Source organism: Oncorhynchus gorbuscha, linkage group LG08 (assembly GCF_021184085.1).
Source record: "Oncorhynchus gorbuscha isolate QuinsamMale2020 ecotype Even-year linkage group LG08, OgorEven_v1.0, whole genome shotgun sequence".
Taxonomy (NCBI): Eukaryota; Metazoa; Chordata; class Actinopteri; order Salmoniformes; family Salmonidae; genus Oncorhynchus; species Oncorhynchus gorbuscha.
The window spans coordinates 39105150-39122920 of NC_060180.1; the positions used below are offsets into that span (position 1 = coordinate 39105150).

General features: G+C 44.6%; 1 protein-coding gene across 1 annotated transcript in view; it reads left to right on the forward strand.

Annotated features, from left to right (window-relative positions):
* LOC124041639 overlaps window positions 1-17771 on the forward strand; it is a 111199-nt gene that overhangs the window by 11849 nt on the left and 81579 nt on the right. The window contains 1 exon segment of the mRNA XM_046359451.1: window positions 603-4933. Within this exon segment, the coding sequence (XP_046215407.1) occupies window positions 603-4933 (4331 nt within the window).

The window sequence follows — 17771 nt, forward strand, 5'->3', positions numbered from 1 at the left end:
ACCATTAAAATGTACGTCTGCTGCAATATGATTTGCATATTAAAACACACACAGACCTTAATTCAGAATGCTGGGAATCGTATCAAATGCAAAGAGGCTCTCCCCTCTTGGGTTGGAGATGGACAGTTGTAGATTCCTACGGCAATGTCCAAAATGGCACCCTATTCCCTATATAGTGCACTACTTAGGACCAGAGTCATATAGGCGAATCGGGGGCCATGTGGGATGCAGTACCTCTTCACCCCCAAAGCCAAAACATCAGCTTAGAGGCTAGCCAGAGATACCAGCGTTTTAAATGTCACAATTATCAATATTGCATCAAATCATGGCAGGCTGGTCAGCATTGTATCATCACATTTAAACAAGCTTCTGCAACCTAAAATACTTCAAGAGTTTCATTCTTTTTGGTGTTACCACTGCAACCTAGCCACAGTTTTGCCATTTATGTTCATGTGCAAAAAACAAATAATCATACATACAGGTTGTTAGTGTTACAACATGTTTACGGTTTATAATATGATTTGATGTTATTGTACATATTACATTTTTTTATATTAATGAATTAATATTGTGCACTGAATTGTGCATTCTTCTCTTTCCAGGTTCTATGACGCGCCCAGCTTAACCTATTCTGAGCAGGTCGAGAAAAGAGAGCAGTTGGATGAGAGGGATGTCTTCTACTGGAGGAGGAGAGGCCAGGACTTCAGTGTCCTCCTGGATTACGCCGACGGCCGGGAGCTGAGAGCATCCGCCAGCTTTCTGAAGGCCTCTGAGGCGGCATGGCGACCACAGGCCCTAATCGCAGAGGACCATAGGGGAGAGAGGGAGAAGCTGCAGCAGCAGAAGCAGCTATGGGAAGACACCTCCATCTCCTGGCTGAGAGAGGCCGATGCGGCTCCTAGACAGTTAAGGGTAGTGACTGGGGTGACTGGGGAGCGGAAGTGCCAGAGCCTGGGCACAGAGGAGTGGAAGCCTGCAGTGGGGCTGGGGAGGCAGCTGTCGGATGGGGAGGGCGAGAGGTGGGCTCAGGAGCAGCAGCACCGCCTGAGGACTCAAGAGAGCACTGCTTCTATCCTCCCCAGAACCAGAAGGATGTCCCAGTCCCTCCCCAGAGTGTTGTCACCTGCTGGAGCTACTGAACACGCAAACACACTGTCCAGTTTGGTCAGTTTCCAGCTTCGACCAGGCCAGGTTGATAGACAGAGAGTGAACAGCACCGTATTTTCCGGGCCTTATAGTCGGTATTACCACAGTGACGCAGTCAGCAGGGACCGGTGGGCCAGGAACAGTTGGCAAAGTGTTGGACATGTTGCACTTTTACCAAAGCCCAGGTTCAGCAGGCCTGTCAAGCCTCCATCATACGAAATACACCAGCAGACTAGGGGTAGCCAGGAGATGCTCGCTGTAGCTGTAATAGATCAGCAGGGCGGGTCCAAACAACCGAAAGACAACAGGCCTGTCTATTACCCACGGGGTGGAGAATTGCAAAGACAAGACTATTTTGCACAACACTCTGCTATCTTTGGCATGGAGCCCCCCGGTTATATCCCGCCCCCGTCTTATAAGAGAGCCCTGCCCCCAATCAGGGGAGGACCAATCAACCGCAACGAAGTGGCAAACTATAAGTGGAGGGGGGAGATGAAGATACAGATGCACATGCCTATGAGCTCAGAGGCGGGAAAGTGGTTCTCCGGACAGACAGGAGGGTCGTGGCTGGAACACTACGGGGATCGGGGTATACCCTACAGGAAACAGGTTAACGCTAACCCAAACCTTAACCCTGGATACACCGAGGAGCATCTGGGTCATGTTCACTATTTACCCTTTGATAATCCGCAAGTGAGACATATCTCAGGAGGGCCTGGCGGAAATTCTCTTACTGACACTGGCAAGTTTATCCGAAACATGAAGAAAGAGACTCCCTGCGCTAAGGTTTTAGGACAATCTACACACGATAGTGCCTTTCCCCCCCCACAGGGGCTCTCTCTCGATAACGACTGCCGCAAGACATCTCTCAATGACAACGGCGGTGGTAGTAGTACTAGATGGTGCAACAGGGGTTTAATAAACAAAGGAAGTGTCGACAGTGCAGCTCCTGATCAGAGCTGTGGTATCTATCCAACAGCTTTTCACATTAGACCTGCTCAGCAACTGATCAGGCATGTGGACCAAGGTCAAGGTGTGTCAGAAACTGGAACTCAAGTGAAAACGTCAGTCAATGAGCCTGACTCCACAGAGAAAGAGAAACCAAGACAAACGGACTCAGAGAAAACAGAAAAAAATGAGAAAAAGAGTGTAAAACAAAAACTTAGTGAGACAATATTCTGTTTGGTGTCTGTTCCCGTCCCTCTAACGTCGGGTGGTACGTCCCGTGATCAAAACAACAACGACGACGACGAGAAGCCACCAAGCCCAGTCCGGCCACCAAGCCCAGTGGACAGTCCGAGTGAGAACAAAACGGGCCACTTAACAAACCAAAGTTTCCAAAGCACATCTTCAGCAGAGGCTGAGCTGCAAGCACTAACCGGTAGCATAGCGAGCAGCAGATCAAGCAGCAAAATAGTGAGAAAACTCCCTATTAAACCCCCCAAAATAAACCATCACAAGGAGCTGAAACTCTCAGGTGCCTGGCCTGGGAACCAATACCGGGACCAGGAGACCCAAACTAGCCCAGAAGCCCGAAAGCCTCAGCATCCCCCTCCTCCAGGCACTGAAAACAAGGAAGCACAAGACCCTCACGTCCCTGCCCCAGGCTCCTCTGACGTCATCACCCAAGATCCCAGCGGTGTGGGCAATACTGCATTCAGCTGTCCTATAAAAGGGGTGAAGAGCCTGAAACCATCCAGCAACAGCGCCTTTTCCAGGACGGCCACTTTCTCCATTTCCAGCCAGCTGATCAAGAGCACAGCTCAGCCACCAGCAGAGCCACCACCACCACCACCCTCAGGAAACACGATGGAGGCCAAACCAGCAGCGACCTGCAGTGGGCAGGAAGCCTTCGGTCAGTTCCTGCTGAAGCCCATCAGCAGGCGGCCATGGGACGCCATCGAGGAGCTGGAGACTATCAACAAAGAGTTCCAGGATCAGCAGCAGAAGCAGCAGCAGAGCAGCAAGAGACCCAGTGTTGACCAGTGCATTGAGGACCTCAACGAGGCCTACAAAGACATCCTAGAGCTAGGCACTGCCAGCAATAACATTTCCAACAATAGTGGTGCTGTGCAGATCCCTGAGCGGATCAAGATAAGGCTGGCGGGGGAGGCGGGGCTCAGCAAACCCAGCAGCCTTAGGCGCAGTATCGAGAGCTGGTCTGTGTCCGTCAACCCGGAGTACGGGGAGGTTAAGAGTGCTTTCTCCAGACCTGCTGAAAGAAAATCTGTGACTTTCAGCAAGCAGCTAAGAGAGGAGCTCCCTGTCCCACCACGCAAGCCTACAGGATTCAGAGAATACAGGGTTGTTTCGAACTTGTCGCAGAGGAGAAGTAGCTGCAGTGGCAGGACAGTGAAGCTAGACCTCCCTTCGCCTTCGGAGACACCACCGCCTTGTCACTTCACCGGCCCTAGTGACTTTACTGACTCTCTTAGTGATCCCAGCAAGACCAGAGACTTCAGTCCAATGACTCCAACAATGCACACTGCAGCCGAAGTCCCCTGGGCAGATAGGCAGCCGATGCAGGACGCCTCCACACTTACGAGTCCCCCTGACTATGAGGACATATGTCAGTCTTTACAAAAGACCCGAGACTCAGAGGTTAACAAAACGTTCACCGCCATATCTAAACCTGGTGGTGGTAGCTGCGATACAGAGCCTCTAGGGGGAGCCTGTTTAGACTCTACAGAGGAATGCCCCATTTGTAAAAGAGAGAGCGAGAGCCAGATGTCCAGACCAAGTCCAATGTCTCCGCTCCATGAGGAGTCAAGCCCAGACTTATCCAATCAAAGTAGCGCGACAATTGTTGGTGACCGTGACAGTCCACAAGGAGCTGAAACGTCTGAAGAACCAGCTGAAGGCGAAGGAGACACAAAGGTATCCTCTGACTCTGGCTCAAATCATTCAGAGGCTCAGACTATATGTTGCGATTGGAGGAAGCAGCTGTCACTCATAGATAAGAAGGTGGAGGGGAGTGTCACTGCTGAGAAGACCAAACAAAACCAAGCTCTGGCAGTGGCAGAGGACATTGACAATCTATACAAACGTAAATGTGCTGAGGGCATTCCAGAGAATGAATCCATAGAGGAGAGGGCAGCCAGGATATTAGGGATTGATGTACCTGCAGAGTCTTTCGTCACAGGGGAGCAGCGGGTTAGCGAGACGGCAACAGAGAGTAAACCCGCTGCTAGTGAAGATACAGAAAGCAGCAGGGCAAACGAACAGACAGTACAAACACATGTGAGAGATCCAGATTCTGAGGAACTGGACTCTGGAACGGTATCTAGAGTGCCTCCTGACAGGCAGGAGGCAAAAGAACAGGAGACACCACAGGATAACCCAGAGTACATCAGGAGTGCCAAATGGACCCATCTGGGTCGAGAAACTCCAGGTATGCAGGAGTTTCCGCCAGACAGACTACCGCTTTCGGTCCCCATTAACCCTGACCTTAAGCTGTCCCACAGCCTGGAGGGAGAGATGAGGGGCAGAGGACCCTTGCAGCGCGTAGACGCCCTGCAGGATAAGCTGGCTGCATCGCCCAGCCACCGGGTGGTGGTAGAGCGCCGGGCACGGATGAAGGAAGTGGACCCAGTGTCACGCATGAGACGCCTCAGCATCAGGAGCACAGACTCTGGGGAGGAGGGGGCAGAGACGGAGGGGGAGACCAAGCGTGGCGGTGGGCAAGTGGAAGTGCTCTCCTTACCTGCTTCCTCCCAGAGTGATACTGTAGACGATAGAGAGGCCTCTGAAGACACAGTGTTGCAAGATGAGGTGTCATCCCTCTCAGGTAGCTACTTCATACATTTGATTTGTTTAAGTATTTTTTCTGTTGAACTGTGTTACATGTTATTCTGAATACAAGTGTTTCATCAAGTTAATAATGTAATATTTGTTACACATTTGTGCATCATTTTCACTGCAAAATACACTACATGACCAGAAGTATGTGGATGCCTGCTCGTCGAACCTCTCATTTCAAAATCATGGGCTTTAATATGGAGTTGATTTCCCCCCCCCCCCTTGCTGCTATAACAGCCTCCACTCATCTGGGAAGGCTTTTCCCTAGATGCTGGAACATTGCTGCGGGGACTTGCTTCCATTCAGCCACAAGAGCACTGATGTTCGGCGATTAGGCCTGGCTTGCAGCCGGTGTTCCAATTCATCCCAAAGGTGTTCTATGGGGTTGAGGTCAGGGCCGTGTGCAGGACATTCAAGTTCTTCCACACCGATCTCGACAAACCATATCTGTATGGACCTTGCTTTGTGCACAGGTGACATGGTCACAGGTCACATGCTGAAACAGGAAAGGGCCTGCCACAAACTGTTGCTACAAAGTTGGAAGCACAGAATCGTCTAAAATGTCATAGTTTGTTGTAGCATTTAGATTTCCCTTCACTGGAACTAAGGGGCCTAGCCTGAACCATGAAAAACATTATTCCTCCTCCGCCAAACTTTCCAGTTGGCACTATGCATTCGGGCAAGTAGCGTTCTCTTGGCATCCACCAAACGCAGATTAGTTCGACTGCCAGATGGTGAAGCTTGATTCATCACCCCAGAGAACGCGTTTCCATTGCTCTAGAATCCCATGGCGGCGAGCTTTACACCACTCTAGCCGACGCTTGGCATTGCGCATGGTGATCTTATGCTTGTGTGTGGCTGCTCGGCCATGGAAACCCATTTCATTAAGCTCCCGACGAACAGTTATTGCGTTGACGTTGCTGCCAGAGGCAGTTTGGAACTCTGTAGTGAGTGTTGTGTGGTAGCAAATAGAACACATAGACAAACGCATAAGATGTATAGAATAGCTGAACACTAAAAACAGACCACATGAAGGGAAGGTGACACATAGCTGCCAGGATAGCTGGACATACCAAAGCCAGAGGGATATACAAAGGAGGGGGTCAGTCAAATGACTAACTGATGACCAATAGACATAGTTCGCATATTTTTAGGACGTAGAGATGCAGAAGGAATGACAGAGAAGACACATACATAGTCTGTTGCTCTGAGATAAAGACACACATACAAAATAACATATTGAGCTAAGTGCAGAGCCAAAGCATAGGGCTGTAAAATAGAGGAATGTATAGTATTTTTAGTATAGCTGGACACGCTAGAAACTGAGGAGACACATAGTCTGCTGATCCTAGATAATACACAAACAAAAGAATGCATTTAGTTAAGTGCAGGAACAAAGCAAGGGTCTTGTCATCATTATAATCTGACGGAAAGCAGGTATGGGCGTGATTGGGCTGAACAAGCAGGATGCACGGATTGGAATGTAACTTAATTTGCATGTGGGATGGGCTCATATGCAATATGTGGATAAATACTGGAGCCAGGGCTCTGGAAAAGGTGTGTGTTCCGCGGGGCACTCCGGCTTGCTATACTTTTGTATTAAAGCCTGATTGATTTCACAAGTTCTGGTATGCGTTGTATTTGATCCGATTTTCCACGACAGTTGCAACCGAGAACAGACCATTTTTCATGCTGTATGCGCTTCAGCACTCGCCGGTCCCGTTCTGTGAGCTTGTGTGGCCTATCACTTCGCGGATGAGCCACTTTCCACTTCACAATAACAGCACTTCAGTTAATCGGGGCAGCTCAAGCAGGGCAGAAATTTGGCAAACTGACTTGTTGGAAAGGTGACATCCTATGACAGTGCCATGTTGAAAGTCAGAGATCATTCTACTGCCAATGATTGTCTGTGTAGATTTAATAGCCGTGTGCTCGACTTTATACACCTGTCAGCAACAGGTGTGGCTTTATACACATACATTTGTGGATATAGTGTATAGCAACACAAAAATGGTTTGGTAATGACTTAATGTTTTGTTATTATTATTTGAGTGTTTAGTTTTACTTTAGTGTTATTTTATGAGGCAAGCATTTCAAGCAGTGAAACTCTGGCTGTTACTATGGAGTCTTTCCACTAGAGGGGGCTATTGTACTTAGATATAACACTTCAAACTAGAGACCTGCACAGGTCAGTTTATTGGAGCCGCCCCCACCCTGTGCCGGCCACATCAAGTCTGAGCCCCATCTGACATCAGGACAGATTTTTCCCCGCAATCCCATCTACCCACATAGAATTGTTCTGAGAGCCGATCCGTGACCCGCCAAATAACATGCATTTATTTAATTGTTTTTACGACAACAGCATAGTAGGCTTTAAGGCTATTCCCATTCCCTTCATGAATTCATTTGTCTATTCAACATTTGGATAAAAGGAAACCTTGCCATAAATTAAGAATAATAAAATCTTATTTTCACAATGGGAAATTTGAAAATAGGCCTTCTTATTAGCCTTCTTCTTACCTAATGAAAGCCTATTGCCGGCAGAACAAAACAATAGTTTTATATTCAATATTGTTTAGCTAATCAAGTAGTTTAATTGAAACTAATTAAATAATTCCCAAACTCTATAGGCTGCAGATTTATTTAGTAATGGCATTTGCATCTCAAAGGACCCATGAGCACCAACATATGAAGTTCATAGGAGCATGTCAAATGAAAGCTAAGAGTCTATTTTTAATTAAGGCATATATACATTTCCATCCTAAAAATTAATATTAACCAAAGGCTTTGAATTCTGATCTTTTTTTTTCTGAATTCAAGTTTGCTTATGAGTTAAAGTGATTAAAACTCTGCTGTTACCAAATCGGTAGCAGAATGAGAGAAACATCTGTAACGGAATTACTGCAATTGATTTGGATACAATGGGAAATCATAGTAGTCACAAACCACAGGTTGGTCACCTGCTATGGTCCAACCAAATGTGATATTTTTTGGTGGCGGAGCTCATTAGAATAAAAGCCAGTGTGTGAGGGAATCCCCTCCTATTTGAATGGCCTGTGGCCCACGTAAAACCTTTCCTGGTCAGAGGAATAAGGGAACCTTACAGAGTTAACACACACACACACACACACACACACACACACACACACACACACACACACACACACACACACACACACACACACACACACACACACACACACACACACACACACACACACACACACACACACACACACACACACACACACACACACACACACACACACACACAGGAAACTTTATTGAAAGAAGTATGGACATGGAAATGGTCTGAAAGTACAGAGAAAGAGAAATAATAAGTACTATACATGTAATAACATGGGTATAAACAGTGCAAAGTAATGCATAGAGTAATGACCACAATAGCTCAAGTAGTGATAATGATAAATAGAATAGAAGGGAATAGATAAGAGCAACTGCGACTAACAGTAACAGTAAACACACACAAATCTCAACCATAACAACAATAAACACTACCCACGCATTCCATGAACACACTGCCATAAATCCACCTCTTATCTGTGCTGAAGGAAAGATCATCCAGACTGGGTCCATTTATGGGGATGCAAGAGCATGCATCGGGCCTGATGAGACAGTGCAGGATCAGCTAGATGTCCTTTGCCAATCAGAGGTTGTATGATCAGCTCATGTACAGAGTGTGGGGCAGGTGGTCACCAGCTGATTGGCTAAGACCACAGGGCTGAACACTGAACAATATTTCCTCACATGAGAGCCAGACTCAGCAGAGCCAAACATAAACAATTGCGCACAAAACAAAACCTGTAAATTAAAGTGTGCTGCAGCACCGTCAGCAGATTCAGGATACATCTATATTAATAGAATGATATGCATAATTATGGATATGACTTTCTGTATAGTACAGATCAGGGACCTGATTACCGGAATTCCATTTCCGGATGTAAATCCACTTCACACCTACTGTAGTTCAATAACCAAAATATTTTCCTAACTCAAGGTGTCATGTCATAGCTGACACCCCATTCTTTCTGCAGACATCTTTAAATCTCCTTCTCCACAATGACTCCGAAATCCTTCCAAACCGGGCATTTCACCCGGACACCACCTGTTTCCACTATAAGGTGTATTTCAGCGTTATAACCTTTCTTGTGATTGATTCCGTTACGTTAGCCAAGTGAGGAGTCAGGGACAATAAACTTGGCTATGTATTGTCGTGTGACGAATGGGAACATAAGCCCTGCACGTGGACAGCACCACACAAATAGGCTCCCAGCAAACATGTCCACATTGGCATGATGTGACCCAATGCGGGCTAAAATGTCGACCCCATATAGGCTGCCAACATTGGGCCAATGTGCCTTTTCTATTTAATAGGAATTGATTTATTAATCATTTAATTCAATGCATAAATGTAATAATTTAAGCCCTGACTGTACTTGGGGAAAGTCATACATATTTTTACATCAGAAACTTAAGTTTCTCATGTCTCATGCACTTTAGGTATTTCTTTTTTAAAGACTTCATCATTGGTAGGTTACAGGATACTTTTTTTTAATCGGCATCAAACTTTCACACAGAACACTTGGCTGCAATATGTTACTTTTTGGGTGACCTGACCAATATAACAGAAATGTGTTATAGATCTGTAATTCTCATTGTAAGACAGTGTAAGAAGTGGTAAATCTGTTCTGTGTGCACCATTTCTTTGCGTCCTATTAACTTTTGTTTTTGCATCTTTTACTTGTGTACACCAGCTTCAAACAGCTGAAAATACAATATTTTTGTTTATGGAAAAAATGTTTCACAGCAGTTTAGATGGTACAAGGATTTTCTACACTATACTTGCTTTTTTTGTTACATAAAATTAAATTAGGCAAACTATTTGAATTGTAGCAACCAGGAAATGGCAGAGTGATTTTCTTTTAACTAGAATGACACTCAGTAATGGTTTCAAAAAAGAACTGTGTGCAAACCACACACAAAAATATTCTAATGAGCCCCCGCCTGGTGTGGGCTAGCCCCTGTTGGGCTTGGTGTGGGCTGGCCCCTGTTGGGCTGTTGTAGGCTAGCCTGTGTTGGGCTTTTGTGGGTTTGGTGTAGGCTAGTCCACGTTGAGCTTGGTGTGGCTGGCCCACCATGGGCTGGTGTGGGCTAGTCTGTGTTGGGCTGGTGTGGGTTTGGTGTAGGCTAGTCCACGTTGAGCTTGGTGTGGCTGGCCCACCATGGGCTGGTGTGGGCTAGCCCATGTTGTGCTGGTGTAGGCTAGCCCATGTTGGGATGATATGGGTAGCTTGTGTTGGGCTTGGTGTGGGCTAGCCATGCCCACCGAATTCCCACATGGGGCCAATGGGGTCATGTTTGCCGGTCTACTAATGGAGAGTTCCATGCTTCCCTCCCTCGCTGAGTGGCTGGTAACCTAAGCCTAGGCTATGTCTGCCTTACCACTCACATAGCCTAATGGAATACACAACAACATATATTATCTTCAGGGGTGAATCGTGACTATAGGACCTACGCGTTCAGAGGGACCAAAATCTTCCAATACATTGTATAAATAAAAACAAATCTAGTAAATAACAGAAGACATATCACTTAATGCACCCAACATGATATCTTCTGTAGTCGGGACCATTCTAGTGATATTTCTTATCACGTTATGAATGAATCAAACACATCAAAATGTGACAGGCTCATGGTGCTGAAAGGACAGCGACCGTAATACCTGTGCACTCCATGGCACTGAAGGAGAGACCATTTTGGTCAAACACATACATGGCTCACAAACAGGCAACAGCAGTCACACACAGCATCAAATAATGTTCAAGATTATGCATCCCATTCACTCCAGTTGGCCCCATGAAATCATACCAATACAAAAGCACAATCATTTCACGTCCAAAATTAAAATTAACAAACCAACTATGACTTCCCATTGCAATTATATTTTAATCACGTTCATCGCACTAACCAGTGATCTGAAGTTTAAATTGCAACAATATTTAACAGTAATTATTTTCGTAGAGATGTGCCACTCACCAGATGATCATTTGTAAACAAAGTTTGAATGTTAGTGTTGAAATAGCTGATGCTAACAAATTAGCAACATCCACCTTGAAGTTGATAGATGCTGCAGCCGCCATCGTCACTCTGCTACAACACAAGCTAGTTAACGTTACATGCTGACAATGTTACATGTGCTGCAAATGAAAATGTACACATACAAGTTGTTAATCATTTCAGCCACACTGCTCTCACGTGTCAACGAGCGTCTGCATAGTCAGGCGCTGAAATAGAACTTGGTTCCAGTTTTTTACGATTGACGCACTGCAAGTACCGTCTCTCCCACCTTGGTTTTTAGGAGCTGTAACATGCGCTGAGAGTCGGGAAACAAGTTCAGGGAGTGAATAATGTAATGCATAACCGAAACATGACCAACGCACAGCCATGAAACTGAAAAAGAAACAATGGCGCCTGTGGAAGGAACCAAAGGGAGTGGCATATATAGGGAAGGTAATCAGGGACGTGATTAGAGTCCAGGTGAGCGTAACGATGCTGACAGGTGTGTGCCATAACGAGGCCGGAGAGGGAGCACAAGCGACAGGAGCATATACCCACGTGGTGTAATTGAAAGATGAACTGAGGTCCACACTCCAGTCCAGTTGTTCGTGGTAATGCACCTTAAAGTTGGTTGCCAAACGCCATATAAAGTCCATAGACGAAGAAGGAGACGAGGTTACTAGAAACAAACTAGGTTTCCCCTTTTATCTGTGGATTAATTGTCGGAGTAGAGAATACACTATTTTGTGTGACTCAAAATGGGTCGATATTCTACAAAGATCCAGCAAAAGAAGGATCTTGTAGATTTCAGGTAAAATAACAACAAAAGGTTTATATCCCAGGACAAATGATCAAGCAACAGCAAACTAACTAGCTGAATGTCCATGAATGTTTCGACCTGTCCCCAAATTAATATAGTTGGTTCAGAATTAGTTTTGATATTTCAAACTGCGTGTCCTAATGGACAAAATCAACATGCGAGATGGCGTAAGCGGGCGAATGCGCGTGCCCGATGTAGTCAGCATGTTAGCGTGGGAAGACTACTGCTTGCGACACTGATTATTTTCTCCTGCATGCTCTTACATTTTACATTTTGTCATTTAGCAGGACTTACAACCTATTAGTGTATTGCCGCCACCTACTGTATTTGCTGTTTATCAGCCTGCTATTCTGTATTTTAAATTCATTACCTCTTGCGCTCAGACTAGTGAGGTGTGTAAACCTTGGGGTAGATTTATCCCATGTCCTAGACATGTCACAGCAACAACAAAAAACGGTCCCACTCATTGTAAGTATAAATGTGATTGGTTCATTCCACTGTCACTCCAAAATTTTGCTCTAATACAGTTGAATGGCAGAGGCCTTCTGTCCAGCTTCTGAAGGCCTAGCCAATGGCTGGCAGAGCTAGCTAGATTTTTCTACCCAGAGACCACCAAAAAAAATCCTTACTGGATTTTTTCTATTCAGTATTAACCCTTCTCTTTCCAACACAAATTGAGGAGATTAAATCAGAAAATGATTACAATTATTGTAAGATGAAATAGAAATTAAAACGTAATTTGATCAAAAATAAAATATTTATACATTTTTATAAATCCTTAGGCCTTCTCTGATGTTCTAGAAGGCCCTGATAGTTCCCCACTGATCTTTATTTAAAATGTTTCCGACCCACAATATAATTGTTCTAAACTGTGAGCCGACTCGCGGGTTGGAAGAATGTTTTCATTTCACCCGCGAGCTGATTTTTTTGGTGGGTCAACCGCGGGTAACCATGGTTATCCGACCCAATGCAGGACTCTCTTCAAACCTACCACCACACACAACTGATATATAATTATTTGAATACATTTTCCAGACATTTTTGTATGAAATACATTTTGGATAATTTATGATGACTGTCACATGATCAGTGGCATGTCAAGAGGGTGGCCCAGGGTGGCCACTAACACAGAGGGGTGCTGTTTGCTTCACTCGGATGCTTCCTCCGGTGAAATAGATTCAGCCTCTTGCGAATTGAAAGAAAATTCTGAAACACTGATAGACACAAATGAGAAATCAATTGATAAGTTTCTTTTTTTATTGCTAACATGTTTGGGTAAGCCTGACTTTGGCATCCATAAATGCGCATCACTTTGTAGGCTGAATGTCATTACACAGTGTTTGTAATAGATTCCATTCAAATGGCGGATGCACAGTGCACTGTTTGGATGCTGGACTTATTTTGGAGTAAACAAACGTGCGCAGGTACCTACTTATCCTACTATTGAAGTGATTTGTTTGACAATCAGATTTAAACACCACGACATGTCTTTACTATAAAGCCTTGCACACAGTGCCTTGCGAAAGTATTCGGGCCCCTTGAACTTTGCGACCTTTTGCCACATTTCAGGCTTCAAACATAAAGATATAAAACTGTATTTTTTTGTGAAGAATCAACAACAAGTGGGACACAATCATGAAGTGGAACGACATTTATTGGATATTTCAAACTTTTTTAACAAATTAAAAACTGAAAAATTGGGCGTTCAAAATTATTCAGCCCCTTTACTTTCAGTGCAGCAAACTCTCTCCAGAAGTTCAGTGAGGATCTCTGAATGATCCAATGTTGACCTAAATGACTAATGATGATAAATACAATCCACCTGTGTGTAATCAAGTCTCCGTATAAATGCACCTGCACTGTGATAGTCTCAGAGGTCCGTTAAAAGCGCAGAGTGCATCATGAAGAACAAGGAACACACCAGGCAGGTCCGAGATACTGTTGTGAAGAAGTTTAAAGCCGGATTTGGATACAAAAAGATTTCCCAAGCTTTAAACATCCCAAGGAGCACTGTGCAAGCGATAATATTGAAATGGAAGGAATATCAGACCACTGCAAAACTACCAAGACCTGGCCGTCCCTCTAAACTTTCAGATCATACAAGGAGAAGACTGATCAGAGATGCAGCCAAGAGGCCCATGATCACTCTGGATGAACTGCAGAGATCTACAGCTGAGGAGGGAGACTCTGTCCATAGGACAACAATCAGTCATATATTGCACAAATCTGGCCTTTATGGAAGAGTGGTAAGAAGAAAGCCATTTCTTAAAGATATCCATAGAAAGTGTCGTTTAAAGTTTGCCACAAGCCACCTGGGAGACACACCAAACATGTGGAAGAAGGTGCTCTGGTCAGATGAAACCAAAATTGAACTTTTTGGCAACAATGCAAAACGTTATGTTTGGCGTAAAAGCAACACAGCCCATCACCCTGAATACACCATCCCCACTGTCAAACATGGTGGTGGCAACATCATGGTTTGGGCCTGCTTTTCTTCAGCAGGGACAGGGAAGATGGTTAAAATTGATGGGAAGATGGATGGAGCCAAATACAGGACCATTCTGGAAGAAAACCTGATGGAGTCTGCAAAAGACCTGAGACTGGGACGGCGATTTGTCTTCCAACAAGACAATGATCCAAAACATAAAGCAAAATCTACAATGGAATGGTTCAAAAATAAACATATCCAGGTGTTAGAATGGCCAAGTCAAAGTCCAGACCTGAATCCAATCGAGAATCTGTGGAAAGAACTGAAAACTGCTGTTCAAATGCTCTCCATCCAACCTCACTGAGCTCAAGCTGTTTTGCAAGGAGGACTGGGAAAAAAATTCAGTCTCTCGATGTGCAAAACTGATAGAGACATACCCCAAGCCACTTACAGCTGTAATCGCAGCAAAAGGTGGCGCTACAAAGTATTAACTTAAGGGGGCTGAATAATTTTGCACGCCCAATTTTTAAGTTTTTGATTTGTTAAAAAAGTTTGAAATATCCAATAAATGTCCTTCCACTTCATGATTGTGTCCCAGTTGCTGTTGATTCCTCACAAAAAAATACAGTTTTATATCTTTATGTTTGAAGCCTGAAATGTGGCAAAAGGTCGCAAAGTTCAAGGGGGCCGAAAACTTTCGCAAGGCACTGTACATACTGTAGAAGGTCCCATAAAAAAAAACAGAGACCCAGGGCCTTCCGAGTGGCACAGCAGTCTAAGGCACTGATCAGTGCTAGAGGCATCACTACAGATCCAGGTTCGATCCCGGGCTGTGTCGCAGCCGGCCACGACCGGGAGACCCGTGAGGCGGCACATAATTAGCCCAGCGTCGTACGGGTTGGGGGAGGATATTCCCGACTGGGATGTCCTTGTTCCATCACGCTCTAACAGGCACATCCACACATTGGTGCGGTTGGCTTCCGGGGTAAGCGAGCAGTGTTTCAAGAAGCAGTGCGGCTTGGCGAGGTCGGGTTTTGGAGGATGCATGGCTCCCGACCTTCGCCTCTCCCGAGTTTGCACGGGAATTGCTGCGATGGGACAAGACTGTAACTACCAATTGGGGAGAAAAAAGGGTAGCAAAAAAATTAACAGAGACCCTCGAATATCACGGTTTAATTTGCACATTTTGAATGGACCTTTCGAGTGAATTTTCTGCTGTATGTTAATACCCTTATATAAAATTCTGACCTTGAATGCAAATACTGCATCAATTTTGGAATTGATTCATTTGAACAGGGAAATGTACCAAACCTAAGCTGAAGCATTTAATGCATTGATAATCATAATTAAATAGAACAAATCCACCTTGCATCGATTAAGGTTCAACATTTTATGCCCCCTCCCTAAACTTTGACTGTGCCTCACCTTGGCCACCTCATTCTAAATTGTCTGGACACGCCACTGCACATGATCTAAGGTGCATCCCAAATGGCACCCAATTCCCTATGTTGTGTACTATTTTTTCCAGGGCCCATAGGGCTTTGGTCAAATGTAGTGCACTATATAGGGAATAGGGTGCCATTTTTAACGCACACATATTTACTCTAAATGATGAAATGTATCCCTTCTCTCTTTGTATTATACCAGAGGCCTACGACCCAAGCGGAATGGAGAAAGTGTAGAGCGACTGAGACGCCCATCATCTTTTTCCAACGGAGGTTTAGATCCCTCCAACACTGTGACCTGGCAGCCCACTAGAATGCCTTCATCTTATCCCAACACAGAAATGGCCTTCTTCTCCGACAAGAGCATTGTGTACACCCTCACCCTCGGCGTTGTTGAGTACTATGAGTACCAAGTGTCCCACTGCCAAAAGGGAGGTGTTCCCCCACCTAGGGGTAGCTTCCAACTAACCCCCCTCCTCCCCTTTACCTCCCCTCAACCCATCCTCTAATTGTGTTTCTACTAGGATGCGGCCCAAATGGCACCCTACTCCCTATGTAGTGCACGACTTTTGTAACCCTACTTCCAATGTAGTGCACTACTTTTGACCAGGGCCCAGAAAGCAGTGCACTACATAGGGAATAGGGTGCCATTTCAGACTTAATTCCTAGTCTTCTGGTAGTGGCTTGTCCTTTCTCCTTTCTTATTCTACCCTCCCAGATTATTTTCATTGGCAGACATTATGCAATTCTGTCAAGCGTGTAACAACTTCAAATATGTTGAAATTGAATACAGTTAGTTGACTCATCATTAACATGCTGTGTGATTCTGTTTGTTTATGGGCGAGATGTTTAGATATAAATGTAAGTACTTATGTTTTACATGACGGAGACATAGGGAGAATATTCATCATAAAAGCTGTTCCATTACATTCAGTGTCGATTACACCAAAATAGTTACATTGTATTGTTATTATGGAGAGTTGAGAAGAAATATATTATATTGGACGTCAATGTCTTTGGCTCGAGAACTGTTTTCTTTTTCACATTCATCGATTAATCCATCAGTCTATTATTATTTTGATACACTGTGGCCTGTCTGTCTCGTCTCTTTCCCGCATACTGTAATCATAACCCATAAAGCTCTTCAATGAAGAGTCACTATACCTACCTATGTGGCATAATGGTAAATCAGTGATATTTATTCTGAGGCATGGTTCTACATTATGGGGGGAAGGGAGTTGACTAGCCTGAGTGTCAGTATATTTGTGCTATCATGTCACTCATTGGCTTTCAGGGTTGGGATCAATTCCATTTAAAATCCAGTCTATTCAGAAAGTGAACTAAATGTTTAAAAAAAAAAAAAAAAAATTTTAAAGTTTAAAATAATTTCAGTGTACTTCCTGAATTGACTGGAATTGAAAAGAAATTGACCCCAACCCTGTTGGATTGACAATGAGCATTGGACTTGTCAAGAGCACAAACAAATCTAGGACCAGGCTAGTAGTTGCCATCTGTATCCAGATGTGCATGTATAAGCTGGGTCAGGATATAGAAGACCATTCTGGGTAGTTAACTTAAATGTTGTAAAAAATCTGGTGTATAGCTTGATTTCCCAGGTCATTTCAGGAAGCAATAATGGCATGGAGTGTGGCAGTTTGAGTTGTAAACAAGAATTATATGGACAAGATAGAGCAATATTGTCATACAAACAGCTGTGGCTTAGTCAGTGGAGCTGGGAACCATTGTCAGGAATCTCGTTGTATACGTACCCAAATGCCACCCTATTCCCTATATAGTGCAATACTTTTGACCAGATCCCAATGAGTCATGGTCAAAAGTAGTGCACAAAATAGTCAATGAGGTGCCATTTGGGATGTAACACTTCCCGCAGCAAAATGGAAATGTGTCAGAGTATACTGGGTGTGGGTGGGTGCTTATTTCATTGAAAATATCAGTGGCCATACTTGTGTATCATGTGAAGAAACTACGGCCGTGTCTGAAATGGCACTATTCACTATATAGTGCACTACCTTCGACTAGGACCTATAGGGTTCTG